The following is a 16,997-nucleotide window of genomic DNA, read 5'->3' as shown; positions in this document are numbered from 1 at the left end:
AGGACAGCAGTGATGGTAGCCAGGCCAGTGCAGCAGCAGAATAGGCACCTTCCTGCCCCTACAGTGCTGGGCTCCAGCAACACAGCTGAGCACAGGCTCTGCTCTAAGGCAACTCGAGGGCTGAGCTGTGTCCCCACCTCTGTGTCTCTACCTCTGTGTTCCCACTCCTTGTGCTTGTCCCACCCCTGAAAGTGTTCAAGGCCAGGTTGGACAGGGCTTGGGACAACCTTGTTTGGTGGAAGGTGTCCCTGCCCATGGCAGTGAGGTGGAACAAGATGGGCCTGAAGTTACCTTCCAACCCAAACCCTTCTGGGATTCTCCCTCACAGGAGAGGTCAGCACCAAGCACAGCCTGGACCGGGAGCAGCAGTCCAGCTTCCAGCTCCTGGTGATCGTACAGGATGGGGGAGCACCGCCCCGCAGTGCCACTGGAACCATCTATGTCACCGTGCTGGATGAGAATGACAATGCTCCTGCTTTCCTCCACGTGGGCAGTGGTCAGGAGCTGCCCGTGCAGGTAGAGGCACAGGCTGGAGTGCTGTTGAGGCAGGGAACAGGTGGCTTCTGGATATGGGGCAGGTGATTCTGTTGGGGGATGGGGAGGGGTAGGGAGACCCAGGAGAGTTTTGGGGTGGGAGATGAGCAGGCACGAATCAGATCTATGCAGCAGCCAGGGCAGTCTGGCCAATTTGACTGGCAGGATGGGCAATGTCTTTGGGCAATGCAGACATCCTGGTGACAGAGCAGTCAAGGTCTGCAGAGGGCTCTGGGACCAGCAGGACTGGCCAGCAGACAGAAGCTCTTGGTTTGCATGTACCAGCAGGGAGGGATGGCAAGAGGACCCCTGAACCTGACCCAGAAGAGCCAGGGTAAGCAATTGTGAGTGGGAAGGTGCAGGATGCCATCACCTAGATCTGGAGATTTTGAGTACAGCCACACTTATTTCTGGAAGGTCAAGAAAGCAGTGCACAGCTGGGCTTGGCACGCACAGTGGTTTTCTGGGAATCTACCGTGGCTGCCAGCCCAGTTTTCCCTCGGCACTCTGGTGGCAGCAGTCACCAGGCACTGCATGTGCTGCAGACACAGTTATGTGGGTGCTCCTCAGGAGAAGTGGGTGAGGACCAGCCCCCCATCTTTCTGCCTCTGATTTGCTGTGCCCCTGAGAGCTGCACGAGGGGCAAGGGCTCACAGGAGTCGGCCAAGGATCGCTGGCAGCAGCAGAGCAGGGTGAGCAGCCAGAGCCCTGGCCTCATCTCCTTGGCACAGGATCAGCCTGTGGCTGGACACTGCACATCAGGCTGTGTGCTCAAAGCCCCTCACGTGGGGCTGGCTCAGACACATCAAGGTGATGGAAACCACTCTCTGTCACAGATGCTGCCTGAGCCACGCACACTGTGCAGGTCAGAGCAGGCAGATCTGTGCTGGTGGTCACTGCCCATTTGGGTGACACAGGACCTGGGGACACTCTGCAGCTCCAGCCAAGCCTTCCCTGTTCATTGCTGCTTCCCTTCCTGTTCCAGAGTGCAGCCATCCCCTGCCCAGATGCTTTCTTGCATGCCCTGCTCTGCTGGCAACACTGCTAGTAGGATTTGGCCTGGGTGAATGCATCTCCCAGGGCCTGAAGGAGGCAGGAAGACAGTTAGTCTTGCCCTCTCTCTGAGCAACACTCTGGGACCAGAGCAGGTGAGGGAGCAGCCAGCCACAGCATGGCTGAGGCTGCACTGGACAGGCTCTGCAATGCAGCAGTGCTCACAGCCAGGGTCCGTGTGAGCCCTGCTCCCGTGGTGTGGGGACACCCATGACACGCTGCATGGCAGGATCTGCAGCTGATCCCAGTGCCTGGGGGCACGAAGCGCTGCGAGTGCCCTGCTAGGACTTGGGAGGGCTCTGCTTATACAAAGGGACCACAAAAGCAGATGTGTCCTTCAGGGGACAGGGCAAAGCTGGGATGGGTTCAGAGCCCTGAGGGCAGGTAAATGCTGCAGTGACTCTGAGCAAACACCTGTTTGGGCACTTTGGTTTGCAACTCTCCTACTGGAAATAAGGGTAGGAAGCACAGGAAGAGCCCGCTGTTAGCCATGGTTTGGATGTAGAAGAGAGGCTTGGAGGGAAAAGTGAAAACTGGATGATAACACAAAGCTCCGTGATTCCCTGCAGACATGCTTGGTGCTGTGTTTATGTTGGTGTTCATCAGGCAAAGCAGAGGAGGGTTTCGTGTCAGCACCTTCCAGCATCAGCTGGAGGAGTGTCTCGTGGGGGGAATTCTAAGTTGAAGCAAATTGGTGGCACGCTGGCAGGACCAGGGGCATTTGCGTAGTGTCTGCAATAATGGATCATCCCAGGGAATGGTTGCTAGGAGAGGGGAGAGGGTACAAAGGGAAGGAAAAAGAGGTCTGTTTTCACAGAGAGGGTGCCCTTGGTGCTGCTGTTTTGCTGTATCCTCCCGAAGAGGTGAAGGTTGATGTCACTGGTCTATTCACAGCAATCAAGGTGAGGGCTCCCAGTGAAAAACTGTAGAAGAATCATCTTTCACTGTTCAGTCAGGAAAGACGATGGGAGATGAAATCCTGGAGAGAGACACTGATGGGACTTACACAGTGGTGGGCTCTGAACTGGCTGCTTTAGTCTGGGGAGAAGCCTGGGGTTCTGTGAAAGTGTCACCCCAGGCTCAGCACAGGCAAAGAGGCAAATCAGATGCTGAGTTTAATTAGAAAAGGAACAGAGAACGAAAGAAAACATCATTACCACAACTCAGATTCTGCCCACTCTCTCTGCCCGGCTCTGTTCCCTAAGTGAGCAGAAGTGCTAGAGATGGTTCAGAAAAGGATGTTAATGGGATCTCTGGCAGATAATGGTTTCCATGCAGAAAGGAAATAGTTGGACATTCTTTGGCATGGATATAATAATGGCCAGTCTTCGCGAGCGAAGATCCGGGGAAGGTCTTTACACCTTCCAGCCTGCGCATTGGATTTTTTAGGTGAGACACAGTGTGCGCGGAACTGAGCCCACGCTTTAATCCTAAGGTTCATCTGCCGGGGCCAAGCAAGCTTGGACGGTGGCAGCGAGGTCCTTAGGACGTAGATGGATTGCCTATTAAGGGTTAACGTGCTCCATCAGCCCGGGAGTGGCCCTGACCGGGAATCGAACCCGGGTCTCGCCGAGACCCGGGTTGGCATGGATAAAGCTGCAGGAATATAACAGAGGTGTGCAGAGAGTCATGGGGAAATGAGAAGTTGCTTTTTTCACAACACAAGACTGGGCAGCTCCATAAGAGCTGACCAGGCAGCAGGTTTAAAATAAACACAGGCAGCACTTTTTCATGCAGAACATAATTAAATTGTGAAATCATTGCCCAAAGTTGCATGGGTTCAAAACTAGATGAATTCATGGAAAGAAAAAAATATCCATCAAAGGCTGTTGAACACAAATACGATCTGTGGCTCAGGAAGTGTCTGAGCCACAGTAGGCTGGGAGCCGGGGAGGTTCACAGTAGGATTGTTCCACACATACCATGTTTCTCACATCTTCTCTGTATATCCACTGCCAGCCCCTGCCAGAGCTGGCCTGTGGCCAGAATGGCTCTGTGAACTTGGAACCAGGCTGGTGTTTGCAGAAACCTTCAGGTGGCCTGGCCACTCTCTCACCAGTTTGCAGAGGCAAGGCGACTGCTATTGCTGTTTATTCCTGTTTGAGCGGTTGAACTGGCGTTTGGACACGGGGCTGTGTGGGTGCTGCTCATGGAACTCCTCTGCCAAGTCTCTGCCTTCCCTGGAGAGGTCTGATTCCTCATGGAAGGGGAACGTGTCCCTGCCCACTGAGCAGGAGCCACTCATGTCTGGACTGAGGGCAATAGGGACAGTGTGAGGGCAGACCCTGCCCCAGCCTGTGGTGGGGAGAGGTTGGAAGGGGCCTCTGAAGCGTGGCCCCACGCAGAGGTGTCCACGCAGGCTCTCCCTTCATGGAGGGCCAGGCTATATTTAGGTCTGTGCCTCCATCGCTGCTGTGAAGGGCTGTTCCAGATTCCTTGATCTGGTACTAGAAACCATCTCTTCATTTCCAGCCTAAACTAATTTCTGACCATTTTGTACTTATTTGTTCTTGTGCCAATATTGTGTTTTTGCTTAAAAAGCTCTCTTCTCTCTCTGGAATTTCCCTCCCTCTCCCAATGTTTACAGAGCGCAGTCCCAGCACTGCTTGGCCTGGCTGAATGAGTCCAGCTCCTCTGGTCTCCCCTTCCAGGGCTCCATCATGGTGCCAGCAGCTTGGGCAATAGCCCTGGCCCTCACCTCCACTTGGGAGCCCGCAGCCTCTCCTCCAGAGTCCTGCTCAGATTCCACTTGTCCCTTTCCTGAATGCATTAAGAGACACAGATCACCCTGCAGAGCTGGGTCTGGAAAAGTGGTCTGTGCCTCGGGATGTGCTGACGGGATGGGAATGCTTGAGGTCTGTCCCCTTGGGGTGGGAATTTGGCATCTGCTGGGATGGAAGGAACTGCAGGGCCTGTGCCAAGCAGGAATCCTGCTCCACCAAGGAGTCTGTGCTGGAGGAGGCTTATCTGCAGCAGGGAAGGGATGTTTGCTGAGGGTGATCCCAAAACCTGACAGGTGCTGAGGAGCATTGATGGGGATGTGTCCACTTCCATAACTATCCAGGAAAGGTGTTTGTGTACAATGCTGTTACGTGTGGTCTCTGAGGGGAAGCTGGTAACTCCCCTCAGGACATCAGGTCACCTGAGCACATGTGTGATTGATTTCTCAATAGTCTTGTGCTGCAATGGCATAAAACATGGGTCTAAAGTGCCCAGAGACAGTCAGTGCTACCCAGGAACAAAGGAGGGAAGGGAAAATTCCCGAGTAGAGGTGCCTGAGCCCAGGAAGATCTACTAGTTGCATTTCCAGAGGTGGCAAACATCCCAGCCTGGCTATGGGAACCGAGGAGATGACTGGCTGCAACCAGGGAGGCTGGCATTGGGCTGTCAGGGCTCACACCTTGGCACTGGCAGCTGAAGGGGTCTGTTGGGGCAGAGGGAACCAGGACTGTCGTGGAGCCCTGCACTTTCCTATCTGCAGAGGCTCTGGGTGTAACATGGGTGAACCAGTGCCCTCCCACAGCCCTGCAGTGTGCCCCCACCACGCTGAGCAGGTTTTGAAACAGGGCAAAAGGGAAGGAGGACTGGCAAGGCAGAGCGTCCCCTGGTCAGTGTCACTGCAGACTCCTCCATGTTTCCAGCCTCAGGCACAACCTGTAGGTCCTCCCAGGGGTCTGTGCCGTGGGTGAGGTGTAGGGCTGGTGCAGGAGAGTGCAGACCCCGTGCCATGCTTGGGGAGCTGTGGGGGTGATCTGAAGAGTGCCTTGTGCCACTCAGCTGCTCCCTGGGCTGTGCTGCAGGTGCTGGAAGAGAAGCCATCGGGACTTTTGGTCGCCTCCCTGCAGGCCAAGGACCCTGACGAGGGGGAGAATGGGACCATCATCTACTCACTGATAGGTATGAGCTCCAAAACTGGCAAATCGATGCTACTCTGCCTTGCAGCCTTCACCCGGGCAGATGGGTGCCCACTGCCCAGGACCCCCACACTGTGCTCCCCCTCCTTCCTGCCCTACCCTGCCCTCCCTCCTCCTTGGCAGCATTTCACTTCTCTCTGCAGGAGCCTGGGCAGAGCGTTTCACCCTTCACGTGGCTACTGGAGAGCTGCGGACGGCCACAGCTCTGCGTCGGGCTGACCGTGCCGAGTACATCTTCACGGTGACAGCCAGCGACCGTGGCGCGGTGCCTCGCAGCACGTCAGCCATCGTTCGTGTCCAGGTACCCAGTACCCAACTCCTCCTGTCCCTGCATCCCAGCTCCTCCAGTTCCTCCAGTTCCTCCTGTCCCTGTCCTCCTGCACCATCTACCCCTTGCCTCTTGAACGCCTTCCAGCTGTCAGCCTTTCTCCCTACCTCCTCACCCTCCACCACCTTCATCCCTGGGAACCTTCAGCCCTTGCTCAGCTGTTGATCGAACCCTAAAATCCATGTGGAGAAACTGAAATGGGAAGAGGTGGGTCCATCTGCCCCTGCACATGTTCTCATTTCCAAAGTGGCCAACCACAGTTCTGCCTTCTCTAAGCCTTGGACAGCCAACTCTGTCCTAGATACCTTGGTGCAGGGAAGAACTCAGAGGTCCTCTGCACAGAGACATCCATTCTTCCCACCATCTACTGAAACTGGTGTTCTGACCCCCAGGGTGTTTGTTCTGACCCACAGCACATTCTGACCCTCAGGATGTCCCTGACGTCTTTGTCACTTCGGCACTCCTTGCCTATATTGCCTGGACAGCCACATCCTTTCTCTTCTGTTAATAATGAGCTTCCTTTTACAACAGAGTCTGGTTCCCCCCATCAAGGCACTCTCACAAAACACTGTTTCACAGCTTCCTGTCCCTGTCCTTGCAGGTGTCGAGACCATTTGACTCTCCATGCTGTGCCATCCCCACCAGCCCATCACTTCCCTTTCTGTCACACAGCCGTCCCCACTCTGTGCCTTTCCCTTGTTAGTTTGGGAACTCCATGTGTGCTCCCATACCAGATCCCAGCTCCAGCACAGGCAGGTGCAATACACCATGTTCTCTTGAGGAGCAGAGCCCGGTGTTAGCCTGGCACATCTGCCTTCAGCTACCCACTATATGTTTGATACCATTTCCTTTTTACACCATGTCTGTAACAGTTCTTGTCAGCAAAGCTGTCCTGGACTCTCCAGAGCACTGGGGCCAGGCTGGCCATCCCCATTGTGCTGGTTTGTATCCCTGTAACACAGGGTTTGCTTGACAGTCGTTGGGTTTGATCCCCCCTGGGCTGACAGGTTTGATGTTATTCCCGTTTTTCCCAGGACCTTGACAGGAGTGTACTGAGTTCTTCAGTGGGTTTTCCATTTAGATCACACTGCGATGGCCTTTCCAGCATTCTCTCTCCCATCCACAGGTGCACCTCATCCCCAAATTAACTTTACATAACTCCAATATCTCTAATAAAATTAGAGATAGTATTTATTTATCTTGGGGTCATACCAGGTTCTCTCTCTTCCTGTACATCCCAATGGGATGAGCATGACCTCTCTTCTTGCCCAGTCTTGCTTATGTTTGCATAATTGTTTCTGCTGCTGTCTGTTGCCTTTGTGGTATCTGACACAGTCATAGGACCAAGGAGTGGCTGAGGGAAGGCACCTGTGGAGGTCACCTTGTCCAGCCCCCTGCTTAGGCGGGGTCATCTAGGTGGCTTTTGTCTGTGTCCAAGGCTGGAGACTCTACCGCCTCTTTGGTGCCAGGGCTTGGGCATCTTCACAATGAAAAGTGTACCCTGAGGACCAGAAGGACCCTCCTGTGTTCCAGCATGTGCCCTGGCACACAGCCCCCTGCGCGTGCCCCTCACTGCTGCCTCTCCTCGCAGGTGCTGCCATCCTCCCGTGTGCTGCCACGGCCTGATACCACCGTGCTGACCCTGCACCCTCTCGAAGGGATCAAGCCGGGATCTGTGATTGGCTCGGTGGCCCCCCCGGATGCCCCTGCGCGAGGACAGATGACCTACACGGTGGTAGGAGGTGGTGGGGACGGCACCTTTGTGGTTGACAGCGTGACAGGGGAAATTTATGCTGCCCGGGAGCTGGACTATGAAGCTGGAGCACGGCACGTGCTCCAGGTGAGTGCTGAGGACACGCAGCACGGCTATCCCTCCAGCCGGCTGGTGCTGGTCCAGATCCATGTGCAGGACTGCAACGACCAGGCGCCCACCTTCCCTGAAGACCCTATCACCATCGTGGTGCCGGAGAACACCCAGGCTGGCTCCTCCATCTTCACCTTCCAGGCACTGGATGGGGATGGGGTAGGCCCCAATAGCCAGGTGCGCTACACTCTGCTGCACCTGGAGCCCGCTGGGGCCCCCTTCCAGCTCGACAGCCGCTCAGGGCAGCTGACCCTGAGCCAGGGCCTTGACCGGGAGGCTGCTGCCTCCTTCCTGCTGGTGGTGGAGGCCACGGACCAGGCCCGCAACATCAGCCAGCGCCGCTCAGCTGCCGTCACCGCCCGCGTATTCGTGACTGATGAGAACGACAACACGCCCATCTTCCTCTCCCCGGCCACCGTCAGCATCATGGAGGACCAGCCCACGGGCTTCGTGGCACTGCACGTGGTGGCCCAGGACAGCGATCTGGGAGAGAATGGACGTGTGAGCTACTCCTTGCAAGCAGGCAATGGCGACAGCCGCTTCCACCTCAATCCCAGCACTGGTGAGGGTTAGGAGCATGCAGGGGTGGCAGCATGAACTCTGGGAACACGGAGGCTGAGGAGGGTGCAGAGGTACATGGGGATGTTGCATGGTGCGTGGGAGGAGACCGGGGGCTGGGAAGCCTGGAGGAAGGAGATTAGGGGTGCAGGAAGCCCCAAGCACAGCATCTGGTTGGCACAGTGTTGCTGATCTCTGAGACCTGTCTATTCTAGCAGACCCCAGTGCCTGCAGCCTCATAGTAGACCTGTCCCAAGAGCTGTCAACCCCAGTGCCACTGGTCCCAGCTCACCCCAGTTGCACTGGTCCCAGCTCGCCCCTCCTCCTGTGCCCACAGGTGCACTCTCTGTTGTGCGGGCCCTGAACCGGGAGGAGGTGGCGCAGCACAACCTGACGGTGGTGGCCATGGACCACGGCTTCCCACGCCGCTCCGCCACACAGCTGCTGACCGTGCTGGTGCTGGATGTCAATGATGAGGCTCCTGCCTTTGAGAAACCCGAGTACGAAGCCCACATCATGGAGAACCTGCCGGCCGGCAGTCCGGTGCTGCAGGTCCTGGCCACGGACCGGGATCTGGGTGAGGACACACACATGGGTGGGCTGCCCAGTTCAGTCAGGGTCCATCTGGAGATGCAATCCCAGGACTGGGCATACTCTGCTTGCTTCTACTGGTCTGGAGAGCCTGCCTGACCAAAGGGAAGGATCAGCACCTGGGTTGGAGGTGGGAGATGGCCTGGATCCTGGTAGAAGCTGAGAATGGAACAGGGATTGTGGTTCCCTCTGCTCCCCCTGGCCAGTGGCCTTTGTTCTGCAGAGGCTCCTTGGGCCGTGTGCACCCCTATCAGCTGGGCTGGGCTGGGACCCCCACACACCTCTCTGCTCCCAGGGAGCAAGCCCACACTCTTTCTCAGCCTGTGAGCCCAGGTGGGAGCTGAGAGCAGAGGGGTGTAGGGCTGGGAGCTCAGTGAGGCACTGGGCTGCTTCAGGGCCACTGTCAGACCTCCTTCCTCCCCGCAGGTGCCAACGGGCAGGTGTCCTATGGGGGTCTCTCTGGGGGGCCGTTCTCCATCCACCCACAGACAGGGCTCATTGTCACCACGCGTCCCCTAGACCGGGAGGAGCAGGAGCAGCATGTGCTGACAGGTAGGTGACGAGAGGCAGCAAGTAGGGGGTCAGGGGGGTAGATATTGGCTCCCTGCTGCTGGGGTGGGGAGCATTGCAGGGAAGGCAGGCCACGGGGAGGGAGGGGTGTCTGTGGGGCACAGTAGGTCTGTGGAGTGGTTTGGAGGTGCAGGAATGCTGGTGCTTCCATGCCTGGGCATTGGCATATGGGCACCAAGGCCGTAGCTCCCGGTTGGCAGGGCGCTCTCTGTGTCCTGCAGTGTATGCGCGGGACGCTGGCCTGCCCCCCAGCCTCTCCAAGGCCACCGTGCGGATCACAGTGGGGGACGAGAATGACCACGCACCACACCTGGAGAGTGAGTCCTGCTCCGTGGAGGTCCCTGAGAACCAGAGCCGCGTGGCACTCTACACCCTGCGGGCCACTGATCCCGACGGTGGAGAGAACGGGCGCTTGGAATACCGGGTGGCAGGTGAGGTGCAGTGGGAGTGCACGGCTGGGCAAGGGTGGTTCTTCTGTGCTCCCCTGGCTCTGGTGACATCACCAGCAGCAGGTTCCCTTCCCACCTCAGTTCTCTCCTGCTCCAAACTGCACTGCACTACTGCCACCTCTCAGCCCTCGAATTTTTCTGCCCCCAGTAGAGTACCCCAAGGTCTGGAGAGGCTCCACTCCTCATTCCCCAGGCTCATGTCTGGTTTCCCAGGCTTAGACCAGTTCCACACCTCTCCTGACTGCTCTGGCCTGTGAATTCACAGGTTACGAAGTGAGCTCTCTGCTGTATCCTGCCACACGTTATGTGGGGAGCCACCATGGCAGCAGCACTGGCCTGTGAGTGGTTGAAGTTAATTTTTCAAATGGAGCTGACCCAAGGAAGTTTGGTCCCACTTGGGCATACTCTCCGCACTCCCCCAGGACACATGGTGGTGGGCTTCCTCCTGTCCAGGGCCTTCCTCATTCCAGTTATAGTCATGCTGCTTTGTTATTCCCCTTCTTCTTTTCCAGATGGAGACCCTGGGCAGGATTTCAGCCTAGACCCCATCTCTGGTGTCCTCTCCACTGCACGTGCCCTCGACCGAGAGCAGGTTGCTTCCTATAGCCTCACTGTGGTGGTGCAGGACCACGGCTCTCCCCCACGCAGTGCCACCATGTCGGTGACTGTGCAGGTGTTGGACCTCAATGACAACACACCCAGTTTTGCTCAGGCCACCTACACAGTGGAGGTACCAGAGGACTTGCCAGTCGGTGCCCTGGTGCTGCAGCTGGTGGCCGAGGACCCGGACGAGGGCACCAACGGGCAGGTCTCCTACTACCTGGGCAATGAGTCGCTGGGCATGTTCCAGGTGGAGCCACAGAGTGGACGCATCCGGAGCGCCCAGGCGCTGGACCGGGAGCGCCAGCCCAGCTACAGCTTCCTGGCCAAGGCAGTGGACTCAGCGCCATGGGAGCCCAAGAGCACAGCCGTGCGTGTCACTGTCACAGTACGAGACGTCAATGACCATGCCCCGGCCTTCCTGCACAGCCCACTCACTGTCAACCTGTCCCGCCACACGCCGCTCAAACAGGTGGTGGCCACCATGAGGGCCGAGGACAGGGACGCAGGTGCCAACGCCTCCATCCTGTACCGACTTGCCATCCCAAGCCCTGCCTTCGCCATCAACTCCTACACAGGGGACATCCAGCTTCTGCAGCCCCTGGACTCACTCAACCAGCGCCAGCGGACACTCTTCATCCTGGCCACAGATCTGGGGCAGCCGGCTCTCTCCTCCACTGGGGTGGTGGTGATCCATGTGCAAGAGGAGCCATACCGCGGGCTGCGCTTTCCCCGTGGCACCAGTGACGTGGCCCTGGCTGAAAATGCCGCCCCAGGTACCTGCTGGCAGTGACAGCAAGCACTGGGATGGAATGGGACAGGGCAGGAGGGGAGGTGGGAGCAGCGCTGTGGGGAACTCAGACCAGGGAGCACTCCAGGGTCTGGGGAAGCCCCATTAAGCTTTGGGCAGACCCGAAGGACTGCAGCGTCTGACTGGTGCCCAGGCTGGTCAGGATGGTGTCCCTGTGGGCTGGCCTCAGGGTGTTCCAATCACTAGAGGCAGCCACGGACACCCAGGTGCTCCTGGAAGGTCTCCAGGGTCACAGACCACAGAGGGGTCATGGACAGGTGCCACAACTCCAGGCTCCCAGCCCAACATTACCATTAGTTCTTGTGTTCCCTGTCAGCAGTGTCCTCAGGCAGAGCATGTGCTGCCACATGCCACCCTGACCCTCTGGCACCTGCCCCGAGGCTCTGCTGTCCCTTCACACCCTTTCTCTCTCCCAGGCACTGCAGTGGCGAGTGTCCAGGCCGTGCACACGGGGGGCTCCTCGGGGCGCATCACCTACAGCATTGTCAGCGGCAACGAGAGGAACACCTTCCTTATCCAGCCCAGCTCAGGTACAGCTCCAGGAACACCTGGGGAGCTCTACCCATACTTGCTTGGCTTCTCAGAGGCCCCCAGGGCACAGGAACACTGCTAACAACTCTGTACCCAACTCTTGTCAGTTGAGAGGTGTTGGGACTGGGATGTGAAACTGTCCTGTCACTGCCCTGTCCAGTGACTGTTAGCACTGCTCCCAGTGCTCTTGTGGTCCTCCCATAACTAGACCTTACCCCAAAATCTCAGAGCACAGGGTTAGATGGGATAGAGGTAAGAAATTCTTCCCTATGAGGGTGGGAAGGCCCTGGCACAGGTTGCCCAGAGAAGCTGTCCCTGCCCCATCCCTGGAAGTGTTCAAGGTTAGGTTGGACAGGGCTTGGAGCAACCTGGGATAGTGGAAGGAGTCCCTGCCCATGGCAGGAGGGTGGACTAGATGGCCTTTAAAGGTCCCTTCCAACTCAAGCCAGTCTGGGATTTTGTGATAGGAGAAAGCTGGTTGTCGGAGCCCAGACATGCAGCGAGAACTTCTTGTTAAAGCCCTCTTCTCCTGTGCCCACATGGTGGTTGGGTCCAGGACAGGACCCAAGAGATCTCACTGACACTCTGCCTGTGCCCTCTTCAGCCCGTGGCCACTCTGCAGGTGTTTGTGAGCCACCCGTGGCAGAGCACAGCGTGCATCCTTCGGCACCATGACCAAGTACTGGCCACTGTCAGTCATCCATGGGTACAGCAGGCAATGTTCAGCCATGCAGAAGAGCCCATCTGACATCAGGGTGCCTGTAGCAGTCCTCTGTCACCACGCGACCCGTCAGCCACCGCATGGACCCCCCCCGGCACCTTGGTGTCACCGCGAGCCCCCCCCACACCACAGCACAGCACTGCGGGGAGGCCAGGTCAGCCCCCTGCATCCCAAGAGGAGGTCTCAGCCCCCCCAGGGTCATGGTCCCACCGAGTCCTGAGGGGCCTGAGTTGCAGGTTTCCTGCTGGAACCACAGGAGTGGGTCTGTGTGAGGCTAATGTTTAGAAGTAAGCATAGCATGGCAATGAAGCTGTGTGACTTCACACTGCGTGTGACACTGGACTGCATGGCACACTGCTGTAGGGGCACAGAACCACTCCCCATCATCCCTGTTCCTTTGCATCCTCTTCTTGTGCCCCTGCTCAAGCTGTGTGTGCCCATGGTTCCTAGAACATCCTGGGCACATCCTGACTCTGCACAGTCACTGTGGCACTGCCACTTCATTCCAATGAGGAAACACTGTCCTCAGCAAATACAAGATTTTTCCAGATTTCCAGAGTACAAGATTTTTCCCTTAAAACATGTCTGTCTGTGAATCTTTATGCCTATAGGTGATGCTGCCCTGCCTTCTCCTGGGGCAAGGGGCCAGTGTTGTAGGCAGACATGAGGGTTTGGAGGAGGCCAACCGGAAGGGTTGGCATGGACCTGACCCCTGCCCTATGTCAGCTGCCCAGCAGGGATACAGAGGCAGGGGTTGTAAGGAGGGACAGCAGCGCAGCCAGCTCCCAGCCTGCAGGTGGCAGGAGGTGAGGACGTGGCTGTTCCCCAAACCAGGTCCCTGTGTGGGCAGCTGCCACCCGTGTCCACTCCTGGACGTGTGGTCTGGTTCACTGTGTGCCCTGGAACCCTTGTCGCCATGTCCCCATGCAAAGCTGGTGGCAGAGCTCTCACACAGGCCAGGCTTGTCCAAAGCCACACAGCTGTTCCAGATGCTGCCACTGCATCCCTGCCACTGGAGTGGTTCAGCTGCTGGTTTCATGTGGATGCTGGAACAGGCTGCAGAGAGGCTCCGCAGGACTCCTGGGGCAGGAATTCAGCCATAGGAGCTCAGTTCTCACTTGTTCCTTGTGAACACGTACCTGTAGGAACACTGCCAACTGGTTTAGTACATCCTGCTGGCTGCCCTTCTCCTTCCTAGGTAGGACAGCAACACCTTGTTGCTGCAGCATCCAGGGTGCCCATGGCTCAGGTGGGTGGCAGTGGGTGTCTGTCCTTAGAGCCCTGTGCAAGGCTCTAAGTGGACTCTGCAGTGAGGTGACTGGCTCAGAGCTGGATGAGCTTGAGTCATGATAGGAACAGCTCTTTCTGCTTCACACCTCTGGGGGGGTCTCCAGGTGGGGGGACTGTCACATGCTGTAATGTCAGCAGGAGGTGCTTGTCCCCAGCAAGATGTGGAATTTATCACCCGGGGCAGTTCTCAGGGAGAATGAGAAGCTGCCAGTGTGGAGAGGGCTGGGAAGGGCTCAGTGTATTTGTCCTGTCCATCTGAAAATGGATGGATGGGGAGAGGGAGGGATGGAGGAAAGGAGGAATGAGCGGAGGGATGGATGGATGAGAGGTGGACGTGCTAGGGCATCACCCCCGACCTTCATTTCCCCATCCCACTCTTCCCCCTCCCAGGTGCCATCTCAGTGCAGGACTCTAGCAGTCTGGACTTCGAGGCCAGCCCTCGGCTGCGCCTGGTGATCCAGGCAGAGACCATGGCTTCCTTTGGCTTTATGGCCATAAACCTCAACCTCCAGGATGTGAACGACAACCTGCCCCGCTTCCAGCTGCAGAACTATGTGGCGTTCATCTGGGAGTCACAGAGCTATGACTCACCTGTCATTCAGGTAGGGCTGGGGCACAAACAGGGACACCTCAGCCCTGGCCTAGGTGAGATGAGGGGGTGGGGGCTACATGGGCCTGGGCCTGGCACCTGTACACGGGTCCTGCCTCAGGGGCTCCACAGCTGAATCTCATGTGGCTTTGCAGGTGCTGGCAGATGACCTGGACCAGGGAGCGAATGGGCAGGTGACTTACGCCATCAACCAGTCCCTGCCAATGCCAGGCTTGTACCACATCGACCCTCAGACTGGCACCATCACCACCACCGCCATCCTGGACAGGGAGATCTGGTCCCAGACCCGGTGAGTGCAGCCTGGCTGGGGGTGCAAGGACAGGGCAGAGCTATGCAGCACAGCGCCAGGGCACAGGGGACACTGCCTGTGGTGCCCCCAGAGCTGTCCCAGCCTGGCTGTGAAATGGCTCTGCGAGCAGCAGGAGTTGAGGGTCAGTGTGAGTGTGGGAGTGAAGGGCACAGGAGACAGATGGCCAAGATGAGCCCAAGCATGGCCCAGCTGGGTCTCTGCAGAGCTGAGGAGATTGTGAGGGGGCCCTGGGCTCATCCATCTCCCTTCCTGCCTGCTTAATCCACACCACATCTGCTCAATCCCTTCTCACCTCAGAGCACAGCATCCTTGTGTCCTGCCACATGGTGCCATGCCACTGCGCTACAGTGAGCCCCCCCCAGATGTCCCTCGCATCCAGCCATGCCCTCTGGGCCCCTCGCCATGTTTGCATGCTCTGAACGTGTTCAGCCACTCTGCCCGCACACATTAAATGCCTGCAAACACCCCACCAAGAGTCTGAGTCTTCACCTGCCCTTTCCCACACACCTGGCTCAGGTGCAGCCCCCCAGGCCGTTTTCTCCCCCCGGCTTGTGCTCCAGTGGGTGTGGGTCCCTTTCTCCTGTCCTCCAGTGTGGGGGGCCTGGGGCATTCCTTCCATCCACAAACCTCTCACCATTCCAGAGAGGCTCCAAGTGTTCCCTAGCAGCCAGAGAGCCCCAGACATCTGCCTGCAACCCCCACAAGGTGCTCTGCCTCTACCCACGCACTTTCCAGACTCCAACACGTGCCTTAGGAGTGCATACACCTGCTGCCCTGCCCCATCATGCCCTCCATGTACCCACACCCACTGCCCCACATATGCTCTCCTACACATGCCATCCAGGTCACAGAATCACAGAATCAATTAGGTTGGAAAAGACCTCTGAGATCATTGAGTCCAGCCTATGACCAGTCACCACGTTATCAACTAGACCATGGCACTAAGTGTCATGTCCAGTCTGTCTTTAGACACCTCCAGGGAATGCTCCTCATGGGTCCATCACCCCAGACACTCAGCTGCTGTGCATGGTTTCCCCGCCACATGCACGTACTCCAGCCCTGTGCACACCTGCAGTGCATATCCCAGGTGCTGTGCACACTCATGGTCCATGTCTCAGGTGCTATGCACGTGTGCAGTGCATCTCCCGGGTGGTGTTCACGTGTGAGGTGCTCCCTTACACATGTGTGCACATCTGACCCTTGTGCCTTCCTGCAGTTTGGTGGTGACGGCGATGGACCGAGGGACACCACCACTCGTGGGCTCGGCCACACTGACTGTGATGGTGATGGATGTCAACGACAACAGCCCCACCATCCCAGTCCCCTGGGAAGTCCGTGTCCCTGAGAGTAAGTGTTGCGGCATTGAGGGCTGTAGCTGGGGTGTAATGGGCACCGTGAGGCAGGGAGGAGCACCCAGTCAGACTGGGCTGTGTCACACTGACTCTCTCACTGAGGCCCCAAGCTCTCTGTCACAACCCCTGTGGTGTAGCTGTGTCCTGAGGGACCTATCTGAATTCCAAACTCAGCCCAGGCCCCTGCTCCGCTGCCACAGCTCTGGCTGCAGACACTGGCCCTGCCTGTTCACAGTCCTCAGCCAGTGTACCCTGTGCCAACCTCCACTGGCCCTGCCAAGCTCCCAAGACCTTCCCCTTTCCCCTAGCATCTCCCTCTTCCATGGTATCTCCCCTCCTCTCTGGTGCTCAGGCTCTGGAATGAACTAGTTTCCCACCAGGTGAGCCACGTGTGCTCCACAGTGATGGGGCTGCTCGCTCACATCTCTGCTCCCCACAGACACGCTGCTGGGCACCCAGATAGCCCAGCTGACTGGGAATGACGTGGACTCAGGCCCCGCACTCTCGTACACACTGCTGCTGGAGGGGGATGCGGTGGGCACCTTTGGGGTGCTGCGCTACGGGGGCCGCATCGCCCTGACGGGGCCGCTGGACCGCGAGCAGCGCAGCCGCTACACCGTCACCCTGCGTGCCTCCGACACACGCCACGAGACCGAGGCCAACCTCACTGTCCTTGTGGAGGACGTGAATGACAACGCGCCCACCTTCACCCAGAGTTTCTATCAGGTAATGTGCACCAGGTGTGCCAGGCAGTGCGGGCCATCCTGCACGAGCCCTCTGCAACTCCTGCCTGGTCACCTGCACAGAGGATGGGTCTGAGCCCCTCCTGGCTCCTCTTCCTGACTCCCAACCAGACCCTGACGCTCCTCGTGGTGCAGTGTAGAAGGGGCTGAAACCATGCAGGTGACCCT

The 16,997-nt window shown here is 57.8% G+C and overlaps 1 protein-coding gene across 2 annotated transcripts in view; it reads left to right on the top strand.

Moving 5' to 3' along the window:
• DCHS1 (dachsous cadherin-related 1) overlaps nt 1-16,997 on the top strand; it is a 39,139-nt gene that overhangs the window by 18,307 nt on the left and 3,835 nt on the right. The window contains exons 6-18 of one of the 2 annotated variants that reach the window (XM_050332750.1): nt 329-516; nt 5,388-5,484; nt 5,645-5,802; nt 7,421-8,255; nt 8,589-8,828; nt 9,269-9,394; nt 9,634-9,843; nt 10,374-11,237; nt 11,689-11,802; nt 14,205-14,416; nt 14,559-14,713; nt 15,951-16,081; nt 16,526-16,812. In XM_050332750.1, coding sequence (XP_050188707.1) covers nt 329-516; nt 5,388-5,484; nt 5,645-5,802; nt 7,421-8,255; nt 8,589-8,828; nt 9,269-9,394; nt 9,634-9,843; nt 10,374-11,237; nt 11,689-11,802; nt 14,205-14,416; nt 14,559-14,713; nt 15,951-16,081; nt 16,526-16,812 — 3,617 coding nt within the window. The remainder of the gene's footprint in view (nt 1-328; nt 517-5,387; nt 5,485-5,644; nt 5,803-7,420; nt 8,256-8,588; nt 8,829-9,268; nt 9,395-9,633; nt 9,844-10,373; nt 11,238-11,688; nt 11,803-14,204; nt 14,417-14,558; nt 14,714-15,950; nt 16,082-16,525; nt 16,813-16,997) is intronic. The other variant, XM_050332751.1, reaches the window with a different exon arrangement.

Source organism: Myiozetetes cayanensis, unplaced genomic scaffold (assembly GCF_022539395.1).
Source record: "Myiozetetes cayanensis isolate MyiCay16 unplaced genomic scaffold, myiCay2020 scf5-8, whole genome shotgun sequence".
NCBI lineage: Eukaryota > Metazoa > Chordata > Aves > Passeriformes > Tyrannidae > Myiozetetes > Myiozetetes cayanensis.
Note: the sequence above shows the minus strand (reverse complement) of the source record. Positions and strands in the feature narration are given on the sequence as shown.